General features: G+C 36.7%; 1 protein-coding gene across 2 annotated transcripts in view; it reads right to left on the bottom strand.

Moving 5' to 3' along the window:
* PDE11A (phosphodiesterase 11A) overlaps positions 1-17,473 on the bottom strand; it is a 104,325-nt gene that overhangs the window by 52,865 nt on the left and 33,987 nt on the right. The window contains exons 1-7 of one of the 2 annotated variants that reach the window (XM_054277865.1): positions 16,091-16,180; positions 11,213-11,302; positions 10,177-10,317; positions 8,377-8,441; positions 4,219-4,351; positions 1,792-1,867; positions 324-391 (exon numbers count right to left, since the gene is read on the bottom strand). In XM_054277865.1, the coding sequence (XP_054133840.1) occupies positions 324-391; positions 1,792-1,867; positions 4,219-4,351; positions 8,377-8,441; positions 10,177-10,317; positions 11,213-11,299 (570 nt within the window). In that variant the 5' untranslated portion in view covers positions 11,300-11,302; positions 16,091-16,180. Of the gene's footprint in view, positions 1-323; positions 392-1,791; positions 1,868-4,218; positions 4,352-8,376; positions 8,442-10,176; positions 10,318-11,212; positions 11,303-16,090; positions 16,181-17,473 lie in introns of those variants that run through there. The other variant, XM_054277864.1, reaches the window with a different exon arrangement.

Below are 17,473 nucleotides of genomic sequence, written 5' to 3'. Positions count from 1 at the left end.
CACAAAGATGAACATTGGCTTAATCATTAGAAGAAATTGCTGTTGCAAAAAATATTATCCAAAAAATATTAGGAATAATCATGTTTAAGCAGGTTATTTTAAGAATGCAGGTGAGTCACTGGCCTCCAGATGAGAGATTAGATGCCAGAAACTTGTTTCAATTAGGATGCCACCTTCTAAGTGAGGATTTCTGAGAATTATTGTCAAACTGCAAATATAGACAAGCTATTCTCCCCTCATCCCTGGAGTGGACTGAAGCAGATTCCTGAGAAATACCAAGTGCTACTGAAATGTATGGTAATGCTGAACTGAATGCCTCTTACTTCAAACAGTCGCTGGTCAGCGTCGTCAAAGGATTTCCCATCAAGCCTGTTCAACACTTGAGCTACCCCTTTAGAAAGAGTTAATATGAGTTATAATCTTCATTCATTCTTCATTCATTAATGCACAATGCAGAATGTTTTATTCATTGGTAAAATGTAAACCTCATATTTCAAACTGAAAAGCAAAATGCAAATATTTATTCTGAAAATAATTAGACACAGATGTGCAATAATTTGATTGTTTTGATACTTGTACTTTCAGCTGTTATGCTTTACTCTCTAAGTATAACACTGCAAATCTAAAAGTTACTCACAGTGCTTTTCACAAAAGGTTAAAGATCTCTTTGAGAAAGATCTTGATCACTTTGCTAACAGCAATCACATAAATCACATTTGTCCTAAAAATTTGGAGTTACCAATACAATTTACTGAATCAGTACCTTTATTCCTAAAATCTTAATTAGTTTAGCATCACCTGGGTATATAAACCCTTTTATACTCATGACTGGTTCATTAATTTACTGAGCCAATGAAAAAATGCATTTTCCGAACTAATGCTGATTTCTACAACAAACATTTCTATTTCATTTAGCTACAATAAGCCCTTAGAAAAATACTGTAAGAGTAATCCACTGTCAAAAGTTCAAATTATTTCTCATTATTGAAGATAAGGCACAGTTCACAACAAACAACAAGATGTGTTTTTGAAGGCACGACTCCCATGTCACCTCTGCTAAAAAAGCTCAAAGAGCCTGCATGACACCAAGTGCCTGCAGCAATGCACTTCTGATCTCAGCTCTCCCTGGCAGCCACAAGGCACAGCCATCTACTCTTGCCCTGCCAGTGTAAATTGTGATTGCTTTGACGTCAGTTCTGAGGAGCATTAGCACAGGAATCTGGCACTGTTATTTACAAGCACTCCTTTTTGTGCCAAAAGCAGGTAATAACATGGGCCAACTGCTGGGGTAGCATAGCTGCAAAGAATCCTGTCAAAGATCCTCTGAAACTGTCACATCCTGATCCAGAAACCAGCACTGCAATGGGCAACTCCAACCACTGCCAAGCCCCTCCAGCAAATCTCCCCTGACTGCACCCAGAGTTTATCATTAGAGGGAAATGAACACTTAGCTTGACTGCAGACAGTTGCCCATGTACTAAAGAAGGAGACCCAAGGAAATCATCAATGCAGATAAAATATTTTTCACTAATATGGTTAGAATTACTGTTTTCATCTTATTATAGTTGAGTACAATATATAACTTAACAACGACACAGCTGGAAAGCTGAAAAAGTCCATAAAGTATCCAAGTCAAAACATCCCTTTTTGGATACTTAGCATGCATCCTAGGTACTGTAACTTCTTAACAATATTCAGCTTAGAAAAAGAAGGTAAAGGAACATAGAATTAAAAAGATAAAACTAAATTTACATTAGCACAAAAATTACGCAGCCATGAGGGAAGTCTTACCAATTATTTGGTGGGTGCTGTTCCATATTGGAACACAAAGGACAGATCTTATGTGAAAGCCAGAAATTTGGTCAGCCTAAAATGTAGAAATGAGAGCTTCCATTAGTGATGCTGTTTTCATGATTTAAAATCATAGTAATAGAAATGTCAAGAAGTAAGTTTACATTATAAATGTCATTTCATATGAATCAGCTCTCAGAAAAAAATCTGCTGAAATTTCATCCACAGTAACCAAAAGTCATAGGGATTATTCTAAAAATTGCCGAAGAATATAAAAACATTGGCATCTTTGCCACATTAAGCTTGCACTATTTGACTCTGATTTGGCACTAAAGACAAACTATAATTGAGGCAATATCCGGACAAATTTTGGATTACTTACACTGGTGGATTAGTAGAGAGACCTTTCACTGAACAAGTTTGGCTTAGAAGTACCCTTCCCAATTCTCAAACTGAAATGGGACTTAGCAAGGCAGCTGTAGAAGGAGGCTTACAGGAAATACATGTTTTCAGAAGAAAGGTGAAAGTAAGTAGGGAATTGTGCAGAAGTGCAAGACAGTAAAAAAGGTGAGGATGGAGTCAAACCCTAGATTTGAGATAAATGGTCCTTTTGTACCAATGAAAATTTACTGCCTCATTTATTTTTTTCTAGCTAATACAGTATACAACTTCACAATTTATTTAAAATTTCACTGATTCTCTCTTTTCTACAATTAGTAACATTATTCTTTAGTGTCACTGCATTGAAATGTGAAAACAGTTTTTCAGAAGAGATCAGAGACTGGAATGGGTCCACTCAGAGAAGATCAGGAGATGTTCTCTTACTAAAACTGCCACTGCTACAGGCAGTGTTTAATAGAAGAAAACAAAAAGACCAGCATTAATTCATATATGGGAAGCAGGATGGGATCACTGTGATGTCCTAGCTAGCAAAAGATATAACTCAGGTTTTAATTATATTACTGCCTATTTGTACATACTCAGAACTCTCACTGAAACTGGTATGGAGTGCCACCTAAAATCCATGGGAATGGGGCAACAGTTGATTAAAATGTATGTCTTGAAATGAACTGCAAAATACTTTTGCATTAAATTCTTGATGAATGAATTGAAAATTGAGCATCAACATTTGCAGATGAGAAATAGTGTTCTGAGAAAAAAAAAAGAGATGATTTTCAGCTGAAGCAGAGAACAGAATTTCTGTTCATAACTATAAATACATGTTTGATTCTATCTAAGTAATAAGGGATACTATGTTCCTCTTACTACTTTTGTCTGTAGAAATAATTGAGTAGAAAGACTGAATTTAAGAATTAAATTTTAATAGGAACCCATCAAAAGAAAATTATTATTGCCCTTTGTATCATTTGCTTTATGTATATTGGGTAGTGCCTCCAACTTGGAAAGAACTAACTGTGAAACAAATAAGCGATAGCTGAATTATTCAGGAGATGATATAATACAAGTACAATTGCAAACATCAAGGACTGGCATGCTTTAAGTTAGCATATCTAAACACCTCAGGCATTAATTGTACTTGCAATTCTGAACAGATTACCATCAATGCAGTTTTCTTTTATATTTCTAAAGCAGGCCCATTTTATTTTTTCTTGTTTCAAAAAATTCTGCTGGTTTGAGAGATAATCCCTTTAATGATACATGGAATAAAACTGGAACCAAGCAAAGTCTCAACATGAAACACTTCCAAGAACACTTACTGTAGCAATATATTTTAGGAAGCTTTCTGACCAAGGCTGTGATTAATGTGCTGTCCGAGTGTTGGCCAAGTCCTCCACAGTAATGCTGGATTAGAATTCAGTGAAGATTTTGTCCTTCCATACACCTCTAACATTTATTTAGATGCTAAGTATACTTACATTTTTATCTGTAGCTACACCTTTCTAATGGGAAGTGAATACCTTAAGATACACAAACAACTTTTATTTGGCGTGAATGTATCTTGAAGAAGTACCCAATCCAGTGTGTATTTGAGCAAATTAAGCTGTTGGTTGGCTAAGTTAGATCACAAACAACATTTGTCTGTCTGGATACCAGCTCTGCTCACACTCTGTGCACAGCCCCAGTCACCCCAACAGCTAACAACGCTGGTGCTGCTAACACTGAATACCAACAAATTTTCAGCAATAAAAATCAGTTTGCATAAGTATCAAGGCAATTGGTAGAGGAATCATTTATAAACAGGAAAAAAAAAAGAATCATGGACAAACTGCTAAAAGTCATAGACTAATTCAGTGACCTGTGTTTGCATTATAAAACCACAGAAGACCAGGACAACTTACTGAATAGAAAAAAATAATTCAATATTCACATGTCTCACAGCCACTTGGATATAAAACCAAAATTTTTAAATTAGTTGTGATGCTCAAAAGTAATATATAATTAGTTCCATTTGTAAAAATCTCCCACCTCAGCATCAAAGCGGGGGTCCTGATAGGCATCACTGATGTTCACTGGGAGACCTGTGGAAGCGACGAGTTCAGCAATGCTGTTGTTTATTAGCCAGTCTGAATAGGATGATTTTTCCATGCTGTCTTTGAAACTAGCAAAATGCAGGGCCAGGGAATAAAAGTATACAGTCAATGTTAACTGCAAGTCCAGCATGTCTTAAATGCACATTAATAGGAGCAGCAGAACCATTCACAATTATTAATAGTTACCAAAGATTAACTATAGAATAATTATTTGGTATTATTGAAATGGTACCTCAAAAATTCTTTCCTTTACATAACTCTTTCTATTGAAAACAGCATTGGTGTCTCAAGTAAATAGAATATTTGATGGATTTTAGCTATGAATCAACAGTAGGTTGTGTTCTAAGTTTCTGTAGGATACAGGACTACTCATGAAAAGCAAACAGTTATAAAAATATTTTCTGTATAGTTACCTAAAAAAATATACTTTTAGGAGTTTCTAAATTAATCTAATAATCTGTGATATTTTCAATTTTTATTTTCAGTACTTTTCCTGTCAAAATGACTTTAAAAAAATTTTGGCATCTGAAATGCCTTATCTGAATGGTTAAAGAAGGGATCATTAAATGAGTCTTAAATCAATATTGCAATTATATTGCAGGTAGATCCAAGTAGTCACACAAGAAATGAAGGTTTCCTTTTTTTTTCCTGGTTGAGCTTCTGCCATGGTTACTGAGGGGCTAGAGAGCTATCACTAAATGAGCAAAAGACACTAAAATGATGGCCTCAACTCACCACACTCCACTGCAGCTTCTCAGAAAACTCAGTGTTTAGCAGACCTTAAATTCCTCACCTAATCAGCAGGAAAGTTCTCTTTCACTTATTTCAGGCAGGTTTTTGACATTGGCAATGTCTGGCTACTCATTACTGGATAATAAAAAAAATGCCTGTTGTCTTAGTTTTAAAAAGAAAACTGGTAAATTTTTAACACCTGAGAAACATTTATTGGAAAAAAGTTACTAAGAAGCTATGGAGAATACAGTAGTTTGAGGCTTTGAAGCATTCCTCATGAATGAAAGCAGGCTGAACAGTGAAATCCTTGAAAGACTCAATCAAAGAGAAAGGATTGATTTTTGTTGACTGCATTGATTTTCTGGAGACTAATTCAACTGCGTCACTCATCTAAAAGAAAACGTAATATTCTTAAAAGGCTATAAGTAAAAATAATAATGATTTACAGAAATCTAGAGGAATCCACTTTCATTTGGGATAAGAATTTTGAATGACTGTAATAAATGTTATGTGTACACTTTGACAGAGCTTTACATAAATATAATGGGATTTAAGCTAAGTAAAAAAATCACATTTAAAATTTAACATTTAATTCATAATTTAATTTATTTAAATACTCCAGCAGCAAAAAATCTTCAAGGATAAGAATCTAATTTCAAATGCATAGTTCCCAGTCCATAACTTATCTGAATGATATTATCATATAAGACACATACATCAGGACTGCATAGGGGTGTCAAGCATTTTAAGCAGCAAATTAATTCAAGTAAGAGAAACACGATAACATTCATAAATAAGTTTTAAAAGCAGGTTCTATTATGATCTCTCCATTCCTAACAAGCACTCTACACCCATAGTCCAGAAGACAGGCACATCATCCCAGGGACAGTGAAACAGTTGAGGGATTTCAGCCCTTCCTCTGTACCAGCCCAAGTGGGAAGGAGCACAGACATTTTTGCCCACACAACTCATACTCTGGCCCAGGCAGGAGACTTGTCCACTACCACTGGTACCCAGGTTAGAGAGCTGTCATCTCAGCTACCTGCAAAAATGGAATCTCATCTGCCAAAACTGCTGCTTCTGTGCAGGAAAGGCACACTCCACAGCACATTCCATCAGGCTCATCTTCATCTAGATCATACTAGAACTGAACCCCCAAGGATTCTGACATTTCTGTAATATTTTTTCAAAGGGAGAGAAAATTTAGGGGACTTGGGAAACTTGTACTTCAAGAAGAAAATCACTGGGAAAAAGAAGAGCATCAGTGTGCCAGTATGGATAATAAAGAAACTTGATGGTGGTGTGTGATGAAAACTTGGAAACTGAACAAAAAGAGGCAAGTGTGGCCTTGCAAGACATTTCTTTACAAACAACAGCAAAGAAAATAAGTATGAATATTTATTATGATATTTAGGTATTTAACAGGTGAGCTGCCATCATGCAGATTTATGGAGGCAAAAGAAAAGCCAACTTCTAAAACTGTGTGAGAAAGTATTTTGGGGCATGCATGAAATATTGTCTTAGGATGTTCTTTCTCATTTAGATAAAACATAATGAGAACTGTTCTCAGCCTGAAATGTCTAGATTTCAACTAAAATTTCAAAGAAATAATGTTTTCTTAACTGCTGTAATGATGAAGAAACTCATCTTTTTTTTCCCCACATGAAAAGTCTCATGACTTGACATCAGTTACAGCTGCAGAATGCAGAATGAAAAGGGCAAAACTCACTAGGAAAATGCTCAAATGTCAAGGGCTCGCGGCATTGTTCTGTATCCTAAATAACCTTTATTTTTGCACAATAGTGCCAATAACTCAAGCTGTGCCTATGCTAGATCCAAATGTGACATCATATCTGCCAGTCTAACCTTGGTCTTTGTAAAAGCAACTTCACTCTCCACAGGAAAAAAAAATCACAGAAAAAGTGATACATCTTTATGTTAAAATGCACAGAAATATACCTTTATGAATCTTACGAAGACTAGATGCTAGGTTATGTGTTTATTCATGTCTTGGAGTAAAGTTAAAATATTCTTGACTTGACTACAAGCAGAGCAGGCTACTACGAACTGCTGTGGCAACATGCTAATATAACTATGGTAACAAGAAATGAGCCAGCTTGGTTATCTTGATACCACTCTACATTGTTTTGACTAATCTGGCTACTGATCAAGTTTGAGAAAAACAGGAATAACAACCACATTCCTGGATTCATACTCCTGTCCCTGAATAAAAGAAATGTATTTTCACCCCCTAGGAAAGACCAACTGCTACTCTAGAACTCTTTGTCAAAAGCAATTTGTGATTCCCAGATGAATCAACAGATTATTTAATCATATTTAAATCTTCCTATTTTTTATTGCTTGTTTTCCATTTGCTTCATCATTCCCTTACCAGGACATGGAAAAGAGATAGCTTCTACCCATATTTCTGTGTGGCCCGGGACTCTGATGTGAGCTTGCACATCTTAGAAATTTTCTAACACTACCCATTTCTAATGATGTGAAATCAATCCTTGAAAATTGAAAAGGTTTATCACCATGACAGCCATTTGATATGGAAAATTCTCCTTCAGAATCAGTATGATTTAATCTGCATAAAACCTGTGTGATAAACACTGAGCCCTGCAAGATGGAAAAAATGTTCTCACAATAGTCCTGAATCCTCATCCCCTCGTTTGCTATATAGGACATTTTATGCGAACTGCTACCAGTGGTGTAACCTTGCAGGGATTGATATAACAACCTCACATGAACAAAAATCTTTCTTTTGCTACTTAAACTTGGCCCTTTATAAGTGTTTATAGATCCTACTAAGCAAAACATATACTTCCATTTTGACTGGGCTCCCAAACAAGATTTAGTCACAGGAACACAGTTTCTAGGAAATACATATGCTCTGTAGTTTCTAGGCTTTCCAATTTTACAACAGCAGAAATAAAATTTTACTGTAAACCTCTCAACACAATTGTACAAAACAATTTTGTAAGAGATCAACAATCTAAAATAATTTTGTAATTTTTACTTCTATATTAATCAAGCAAAACAACAATTTCATGTTATCAATGAGTTCAACCATAAAAAATCAGTTTTCCCCTGGTTTCTTACCTGAGACACCGATACAACATTAGTGCATGTATACACACACAAACATACATATATAAAAAATATATGGACATATATTCATTCAAGCAAGCCTCCATTTGAAGCAAGCAGGTGTCTTGTCTGAGTAAAAAATGTAGGCTCACACCCTTCAATCAGATCTACACAAAGTTCCATCAGAAAATAAAATCTTGACCAAGCAGACCTGAAAACTGTGTGAAAAATGTAGTTATCCATAACCACAGAAGACATGAGCACTAACCTGTTGTCAGTATCAGCACTGCATTTTGGAGATAACAATTCGAAAGATTTTGTAAATTTCACCACCTGTCACAAAAGAAGTAACTTAAGATTGCTATTAAGATAAATAAACATCTAAGAAACCAGTAATGTAAGGTTCCTCTGCTTAAACTGTATTTTTATCCAATAGTCTTAGGATAAAAGTACAAATTTGTATTCTCTCAATGGAGAATTCATGTTTAAAATACACGCTGTGCACAGTTCCCTAAAAATCAATGTAAAATTAAATTCTATCTTCAGATTCTCTCAGAAAACTCTTTTCCACAAGCATATATGCTTCCCTTTAAAGGCTTTTGGGACATGTATTATGGAGTTTTACTCACTTTTTTAATATAGGAAAATAAACAGAAAGGCAGCTTTGCATTACTAACTGCAACCAATCACACTTGAACATATGTGTCAGGAACACATAAGTGAAACATCCTAGGAGTGGCAAAAAATGACACAGAACAGAGGCCTTATTTTTGGATGTGTTCCCATCTTCACTTTGTTTCTGAATCATAAAAGCTTTCTGCACAATGTACAAATGACAGTATTTTAGACGTGGTTAGGCATTAAGTTACTCTAAGGAGAGCTATTTTGATATAACCCTCCAAAACAGGAGAAAATCAGGAAAATAACTGTTTTGCCACTTGTAAAAATTACCAAGTGGGTGGTAAGATGCTATTCTACTCAAATTAACCTAAGATTTATGACCATCTAGAAAAAGTTTAAGATTTTTGTCCATATTTCACAATTTTGTCTAGAGGAATAAGAACTCATTGCTTGTGGTTTGGGAAAAGCCCCTCCAAGCTCAAAGGCAGAAATAGTACCAAGAGCAGAAAAATGAACTGCCACCCACAACTTCCTAACACAATGGACATTACTGTGAAAAATAAAAATCATATTATACTTATAAACACAATGACATTTCAGAAGAATGTAGTAGAACTATATATTGCAATTATAAAATTGGGGAGGAGGGTGGCTAGGGGAATCTAGAAAGAGAAAATGAACTAGAAACATTAAAATTCTATAGTAGAGAACATAAGTGAAATAAAAACTTTGATCTTGCTTTTAGGAAAGCTGGTATAATTTAGGGCATACTCCATTGAAAGTTCTTAATTTTTATTAACTGAAATGAAATGTGAATCATATCTTTCCTCCAAGGAAAGGAATGGGGATTTTTTTCTGCCATACAAACAAATTTACGATTCTGTCTCTGACTTGTCAAAGCCTAGCAACAAATAATTAACTGCAGAATCAGTGAATACAAAAATAATAATTTGGTAGGGAAAAAGAGATATTAAAAACAATGTTTTATCCTTCAACTACTTCTCAAATCAGTGGAAAAGAGGGTAGCTTAAATTGAATAGCCTGAAAACACTGGAGAGAGCTACCAATATAAAGGCAGCCACTTAATTTATTACTAATAACAATACTCATAAAAACTTCAAACATTTTTTAAGAGGTTCTCACACCCTATGAATATCAGTTACTGCAAAGTCCCAGTGAAAGACCCTGTCAAAACTGTCAAATACTTTCATACAGTTTACATCCATGTGTTCAACAGAGCTCTGCAATGAAATAATTATTCATGGGTCAAGTAGACAGAGTAATTGCAAAAAACCAAAAATACTTCAATTATTCTGAAAGCTGGATTTCCCTTTCACCTGCTCAGTGTAAAAGCTTACTGCTATCACAGTATAAGCCTATTGGGATAGAGACACCCTGAAAAACACCTGCTGTTCTGTACTTACACATGACATGCAGCTCTACTTACTGGTGATTCAATGTCTTCCAGAAGTAACACTGAGCACCGCTCACACTTCAGGAGGGTCTGGGCCCGATGCATTATTTTCTTGACAATTTTCTCTAAGTCAGTCTGTTCCTCAAAGAGGTCATTCACTACTTCCAGTAAAGCCTGTATACAAGGACAGAAAACTTGTATTGGTTGTAAACTAATAAATACACGGAGCATTGCAAAGGAAGTTTCATATCTGGGATTGATTTTATATGAGTGATCCCTTGAAATCTTCATTCAAAGAAAGGTCTTAATGACTATGGCAACAAAATTGAAATGAATTGTTAATACTTTGTCAAGGAATAGCAGGTTCAATACTGTGAGGTATAATACTAGAGGTATTTCTACTGAAGTTCTGGATCTGTGATCCAAGCTAACAAAAATATAATTCCCTGTCATTGTAGAAAGGATGATAAAAAAGAAGCCAACTATTATTAAAAACCCCTCAAAATTACCATTTTGTTTCTTCAAAAAATAAAAGACCTCTCTGACAAGGGAAGACAGGGCAGCAGAGCATTATTTTCACTTCAGAGCCTCCTGTCCCAATGCATGCACAGCACCAGCAATCATGAGTGTGTATTCTATGGAGACATGCTGTCAAAACCCTTCACATATAGGGTTTTTTTCCCTGCTTAATTTTATAAAGATATATCCACATTATTTGCACATGAACTAAATATTAAAAATTCAGAATGGCAGAGGCTTGAGATGAGCAGAATTTTATGAAAGTTTGAATCTCTGCCTAAGTAACACTTTCTCCTGCACCGTCTGTGCCACAAATGCAATTGTTTCAGCACCTCAAGATGTGGAACTGACATCAGGAAGCCACAGCCACCACTACAAGTGGATTTCCCTCCCACACTGTCTGCTTGCTGCCTCCATCAAAACAGGGATCTTTTCAAAATATAGTTTTTGAAAAAGAACTGTCTGCTTAGCAAACACATATGCATAGCTGGAACCTGCAGGAGCAAAAGACTAAAGTTTGATGTTGGTCCACTGTACACTTTGCACTTACCCTGCTTCTGTCATATTCCTTCCTTGAAGCTGCAAATAGCTGGGCATTGGATATGGCAATCCCACAGAAGGGGAGGTACATCTGCATCACCTAGTATGGAAAGAAACTTACAGTAATTAAAAACAACTGCAATTGTTTACAGCAATTTCTTTCTAGTAAAGAGACCTAAACTCAGGGGACACATCACAGGAAGGTCTCAGCTCACTCTTCAGCAGAGCACTAAACACAAAATGAAATTATCATGGGCAAGGCACATCTGATGCATGGAAAGAGATCAAATATCTAGGAAAGAACAAATACAATTAAGCTCACAGGTCCCAGAAGTCTGGGTCCTCCACAATTTCTCTGGCAATTTGTGGATTCTCAACCCTATAAAATGTCTTCTGAAGACTACTTTAAATTACTGTAGAAAGTACAGCTTCCCTAGAAAACATTCTTTATTTCTCTGGACTGCTTTTTTGTTCTGAGCTCAAGAAGCAAGTTTGAGTCACATTCCTGTTGAGGAATTCTACATAGATTTTGGAGAATACCAGCACAGTGGAACACAGCACATTGATCCTACACTATTAGTCAGAAAACTGATTGTCTTCTCAAAGAAGGTTAAAAAAAAAAGTTAAAAGAACATGCTTGAAAAACTGGGCCTTAATGTATCATCGTACATTACAAAAGATCGAAAAGGAGGGACTGGGAACATAGTTTGAGGTGCCCAAAATGATTTTAGGTTGGCTGTGTGAAGTTAGCAAACTGGACCAGTCAAACAGCTGAATAGCTGTGGGACTGGCACTTCACAAGGATGACAATGGATCAAAGTACAAACCCAGCATTTTAAAGCCACACACTGGTAAGAAATCTGTAACATACTGTCACTCCTGAGTGGTTCCCAGGCTTAGGTCTGAGACTTTTAGTAAATTTTACAGCTGCTGAATAGCCTTAACATTTGCAAAGCCAGTGGGAGTTGAGGCACTCTGCTGTTTACAGAGCCAAAAGAATGCTGCAGCAGCTAACCTTTCTTCTCTTTGGTCTGCCTGTCTATTGTAAGAAATCCTGTCTGTGACAAACTTTGGCATTAAGAGAGTGGCATTTGTCTTTAAAGTTCTGTTTAATTAGAAAAACACTGCTAACCCAGAGACGTGGGCTATTGAGAATATCTGAGGAAAGAACCCAGAAGAACAGAAGCAGCAGCAACTGCTGTTATACTTTATCTACCTTGAGCACTCCACTGGTTCCATACCTGCTTAGTCTGTGCTTGAGTAATGATGAGCTTTTGGAAAGGATCCTCAGATCCTCTGAATTTTGTACCTTTACACCTGGTACTCTGTCATGGTAACTGCAGACTGTAAGGGTGCACACTTATACTGCTCATTTGGAAACACCCTACTTTCATCCTCGTCCCATCACAGCTACCTATGGCTGTAAGGAAAATGACACTTTAGACTCTACAAACACTCACCTTTCTGAAGAGGCAGTAATTAAAGTAGCCAACTATCACACCAGATCTACAGGACAGAGTACACAAAATGAAAAATAAAGTACAAATGTAAAAAACTGATAAGAGGGATTAATTTTTTTAATAGTCAGAGTTTCTCTGAGAGAATTTTGCTTATTTCACTTTATTTTTTATTTTCAAATGAAACAAAAAACCTCCCTATCTATATTTTCTTGTAATAGTTCTAAAAACCACAGCCAAGTAAGAGATCAGAGCAGAAAAAGTTAACTTAAGAAAAATCTGGCCTTTACTGAAATTCTGAATACCTTAATGAGGATATATTTTAATGAGGATATATATCCTTAATAATGGATATATTTTTACTTAATAGGTAAATAGTAGTATTTATTGTCTCCACACTGGAATCTCCATTCCCAAAATTAATGTGGCCCTGTGACAAAGGAAAGCACAAGAGGAGCTTATGAACCTTCAGGCATCACAAAACCAGCTAGCCAAAATTTCTTTTTAGTGAGAAGAAAATAAAACCTTGCAATACTGTAAACCACCAAACTCCAAGCCACTGGATCTATACACAGAAATTACCATCCATAAAACACTGTTTTATGACATCTTAAGAGCTTGGAAAGCCACTGACACACATCACTCTTGTCACCACTCAAACTAATTGTATAAGGCGCATCGCAATTAAGAAGGACACCAAGTTGTTTCTTAAGTAGAAGAAATAAATAAATGTCAACAACTATGAAGAAAAAAACCAAGACAAAAACTGTCAGGTAGAGAGGAATCACCCTGTCGTTCAATTATTCCTGTTTACCTAAAATTGACAAAACAAAAGCCTGCTGTTCTTACACTTTTGTGCTCTCTGAATGGTCAAAGTGACTTTTCTTTAAACCACTTTTGGCAAGTTGTAATACAGCACCAAGTACACAAAGAATGAAGATGTTTCTTATGGCACCTTAATTTTAAGTAAGACTTCTTAAACCAAAATTGCTCAATGGGATAGAAAGCAGCTATTGCATTATTTCAGATTACAGATTTAGATCTGCACTATTAAGACTATTTTACAAGCACCTCTAACATGCTTATGCTATGACTGTGGACACTCCATAAAAATATGGAATAATGTCATATTCAGCTCCTATCTGTCTGAGCCACAGCTGGTATTTTTAAGCCAGATTCTCACTTCAGGGATTTTTCCCTCCAAAGAGAATGTAAGAAGTTGAGGAAATGGCACATGACACCACGAGACAGACACATCCTTTCCCCCTCCTTTTAAGTGAAAGATAACTAATTACTAATTTCCTGGTGCTCCAGGGTAAGAACTGGCCCAAAGGTTGAGTATGCTACATGCTTCCATTACGCCCATGCCACAAAGTTTTTGTGTGAAACTTGTGGAAGAACATGCAGCATACCCCTCTGAAGTACATAAAGTAATTTCCCTTTGTTAAACTGAAGGCCATTAAAAAATAGTTTTGAAGCAAAAGGGAATATATCTGAAAGATAATTACCTTCCACGTCTATTTTGAATTAATTAAAGGAAAGTATTCTGCAGAGTTACTAAAGTTATTTTCAAAGAAAGCAAATAGGCAGGATTGAAAAAAAATCAAAACCAGTTTTAACAGATGTGCCTCATTAAATTATTTTGTCAAATAGGAGTAGTTGCAATGATTCATCACAGTTCTATGTGACATATTGATAAACACATCAGTAAGTATGTAATAGTAGATTTTATAAAAATGGTGTTTAGGCTGATGAATGTGCTGAGATATTAAAAGACATTAGTTTTTGTTGGATTTTTTTCATGACAACTGTAAGGTATTCAGATACAGTAACTTCAGGTTAGCAAGTTTATACTGTGAATTACATGGACATTCAGGGTCCAAGTGACCTGGCCCAGTTTCTCTTCATTAACCCCCCAGTAAGTATCAGTGGGTAGCAGTTACACTCACCTCACAAATTCACAGCAACATTCAAAAGCTAAAAAGCTGAACTCAAAAACTGTTCAATATTTTATCAGGGCAGGAAACCTATGAAAAGAAGTAGTAGTAATAGGAACCTTCAATATCTCATTTTTTTCTTTTTGAAATTCTATTATTTCATTGTTGTATGTTAGGAGTATTAAAACACAACTACCAAGGAAACAAACAGTATAATTACAAGAAATTTCAGTATTCGGTTATGTAACTACTTACATTTTCAGCTAGGTCTTGAAGATTACTTATCTTTACTTCAAAACTACACCAGTAAGATCGGATGTCTGCCCTGACCATAGTTACTTTTGGCTTCCCACAGGATATATTTCCATTGCTTTAGTATCTCCACACACCTCCGGAACTGTAGCCCCAAAGTTCAACCTTCAAATCCACAACAATAACTGAAGCAGGAGTTTGGTATTTGGAAGTGTGAAACATTTCCAGATTCTGCGGTATTAAATACTAGGACAAGTAAGCTACAAACTGTGCTTGTTAGTGGATACTTCTATTTTACAGCATCAGTTCAGAACCACACCAGTGCCCCCTCAGAATTTTAAAGGGCAGTCTTCCATATGTGTCCTCTTCATGATGACAGTTTTACAGGCCAGAAGTTCCACACCTGGTTACACAGTTGTCTGGGCACATCAGCATCTGGACACCTACACTACAGCAGCAGTGTCTTGAGATGGATGTGACACTCCTTTTCCTTTCATCCAGCTTTTCACAGATGATGAGACATAGAATACATAAGTTAGTAAAATGCTTCTTAGTGTTCCTCTGAAATGCTAAAAATTAGGGTTTCTTTTCATCATCTGGGTTTGGATTTCACAATCACTTCACATACGATACAAATCTTTCTGTCATTAGAAACAGGAAGGAGACCTCTGGCCAAGCCCTTTCTGACAATGCATGTTATCAAGAGATACCACCTCTTCCTCCACTGCACAGCCTGGAGATGAGGGTCCTTATGGAATCTGTAAAACTCTTCCCTTGCTGCATAAGAAAAACCCCTGCTGGTTCCAGCAGCAAAAGAAGGCTATTTTCTAGAATTGTGTACCTCACAGGAAGTAAATTCTGAAATTTCCTCTTACGAGAGGAAAATATAAAAGCAACAAAGTTGCATGCGTGCAGAGCTGCAATGCAGAAAGTTATTAGCTAATGGTGAAAACCAGCCAGTGCTGCAATGGCAGCACACTGCAGAGGGGAAATGTGAGCTTGCTGGCTGGAAAGCAGCCCTGACTTCAGCTTCAGCAAATGCAGTGACATTTACCCTGCCTCCCCCGCGTCAGCTTTGCCCTCACGGAGCCCTCTCCGAGAGCACACGCTGCCACAGCTATCCAATGGAGTCTAACTCGGCTTCTGGCACACTCCAAGCACCCCCTGCCTGTGGTCAGAAAAGAAAACAATTCTTATGTCTGACAGAAGAAAGAAGCTTCTCAGTAATGCTTGTGTACTCACTCTGGCACAAACTCCAGGTTGAGCTCTCAGCAAATGCCTGTCTGGTTCAGTTGTTTTCTTTAGCGGCCACAGGAGCCACTTCTCTTTACACAGCTTGCTTGGTGAGCCTGTGGGGAAAGGAGCTAGTACAGCCTTCCTAGAAAGAGAAAAGAAGTCCTTTCAAAGGAAAAGTTTTTGCTGTAGTTTAAAGTGATAGATGTTTTGTGGGCATACGTGAAACCAAATCAGGGAAGCCAGCTGCTCTTTAAAACATTTCCTAATGTGTTCAAAATAGGTTCAGAGGGTGAAATATTCTACTGAATTCTGAAAGCAATAAACCAAATCCAATTGCAAAATGGTTAAACACAAGCGCTCTTCCAAATTCCATTACCTCCTGCCAGCTGTGCAGGGTCTGGCTAGCCACACATCTGATAAAATCTAATTGTCATCTAAGTTCACAAATCCAAGAAATATTTACCAAAATTATTTTTCCACTCCAAGCATGGGAAGAACAATTGGTTGGTAAAAACACTCCATGAATTGTAGGCACCCAAATAGGGTACACAGCTCCTATGTGTATCACTGAACCTGCAGAGGCTCCTGGGCCAATCTTCTACTGCCTTTTTCTTTTTTTTTTCAAGTTTGTATTTGCATGTGATTATTAATGAGTACCATAAAAATGTGCTAATGCTTGCAAACATAGAGCAGCATCTCTGCCCTATAAAGCTCACTCTCTAACTCTGCAAGCTTTTGGTGTCTGTAAACAGCCTGAAAAGGACCACGGGAGCAATCCTTCAGCACTGCTCTGTACTTTCCTGCCTCACAGAATTACTGGCACACATTCAAACTAGATAACTGCGTCACCAGACAGATTACAAAACATGTCTCTGGTAGAAGTAGACTTATTACAGTTTTAAAGCCTGACTCCTATGTAGGTCACTGTCCTCACAAGCCATGGCACCGGGAGACTGCTGCATGCAGGAGCAAAGGGCAGGAAAGGGTGGGAGTGCAGCCAAATGTGCCCAACTCTGACTTTTCTGCAGGCCCCATCACTGCCCCCTAGTTGGTCAACACAACCTCATCTTCTCTCTTTTCTGCTATGCACCCAAGGTCCCTAAACTGGGAAAACAAGTCAAGGCAATGAACTTGATTTATAATAATACACTTGTAAAAATGTTTATACAGTCAGAACACATCTACAAATCTTTTTTTTTTTTTTCTGGCAGGTATTTGACAATTTCTTGACCCAGTCACTTTACAGCTAGATATTATCCATTATTCCCCTCACTACCAGGGTATGAACCTCAAAAAAAAAATAAACAAGCAATGCTGAATTATACTGTCAAAAAACCCAAAAACATTGGAAGTTGCTATTAAACCTGTTTTAAAAACAATATTTGGTAA

The sequence above is a fragment of the Melozone crissalis genome, unplaced genomic scaffold, assembly GCF_028551555.1.
Source record: "Melozone crissalis strain CALT ecotype California unplaced genomic scaffold, PUWL_Pcris_2 ptg000023l_1, whole genome shotgun sequence".
NCBI lineage: Eukaryota > Metazoa > Chordata > Aves > Passeriformes > Passerellidae > Melozone > Melozone crissalis.
The sequence above is the reverse complement of the archived record's forward strand: the minus strand, read 5'-3'. Positions and strand labels throughout refer to the sequence as shown.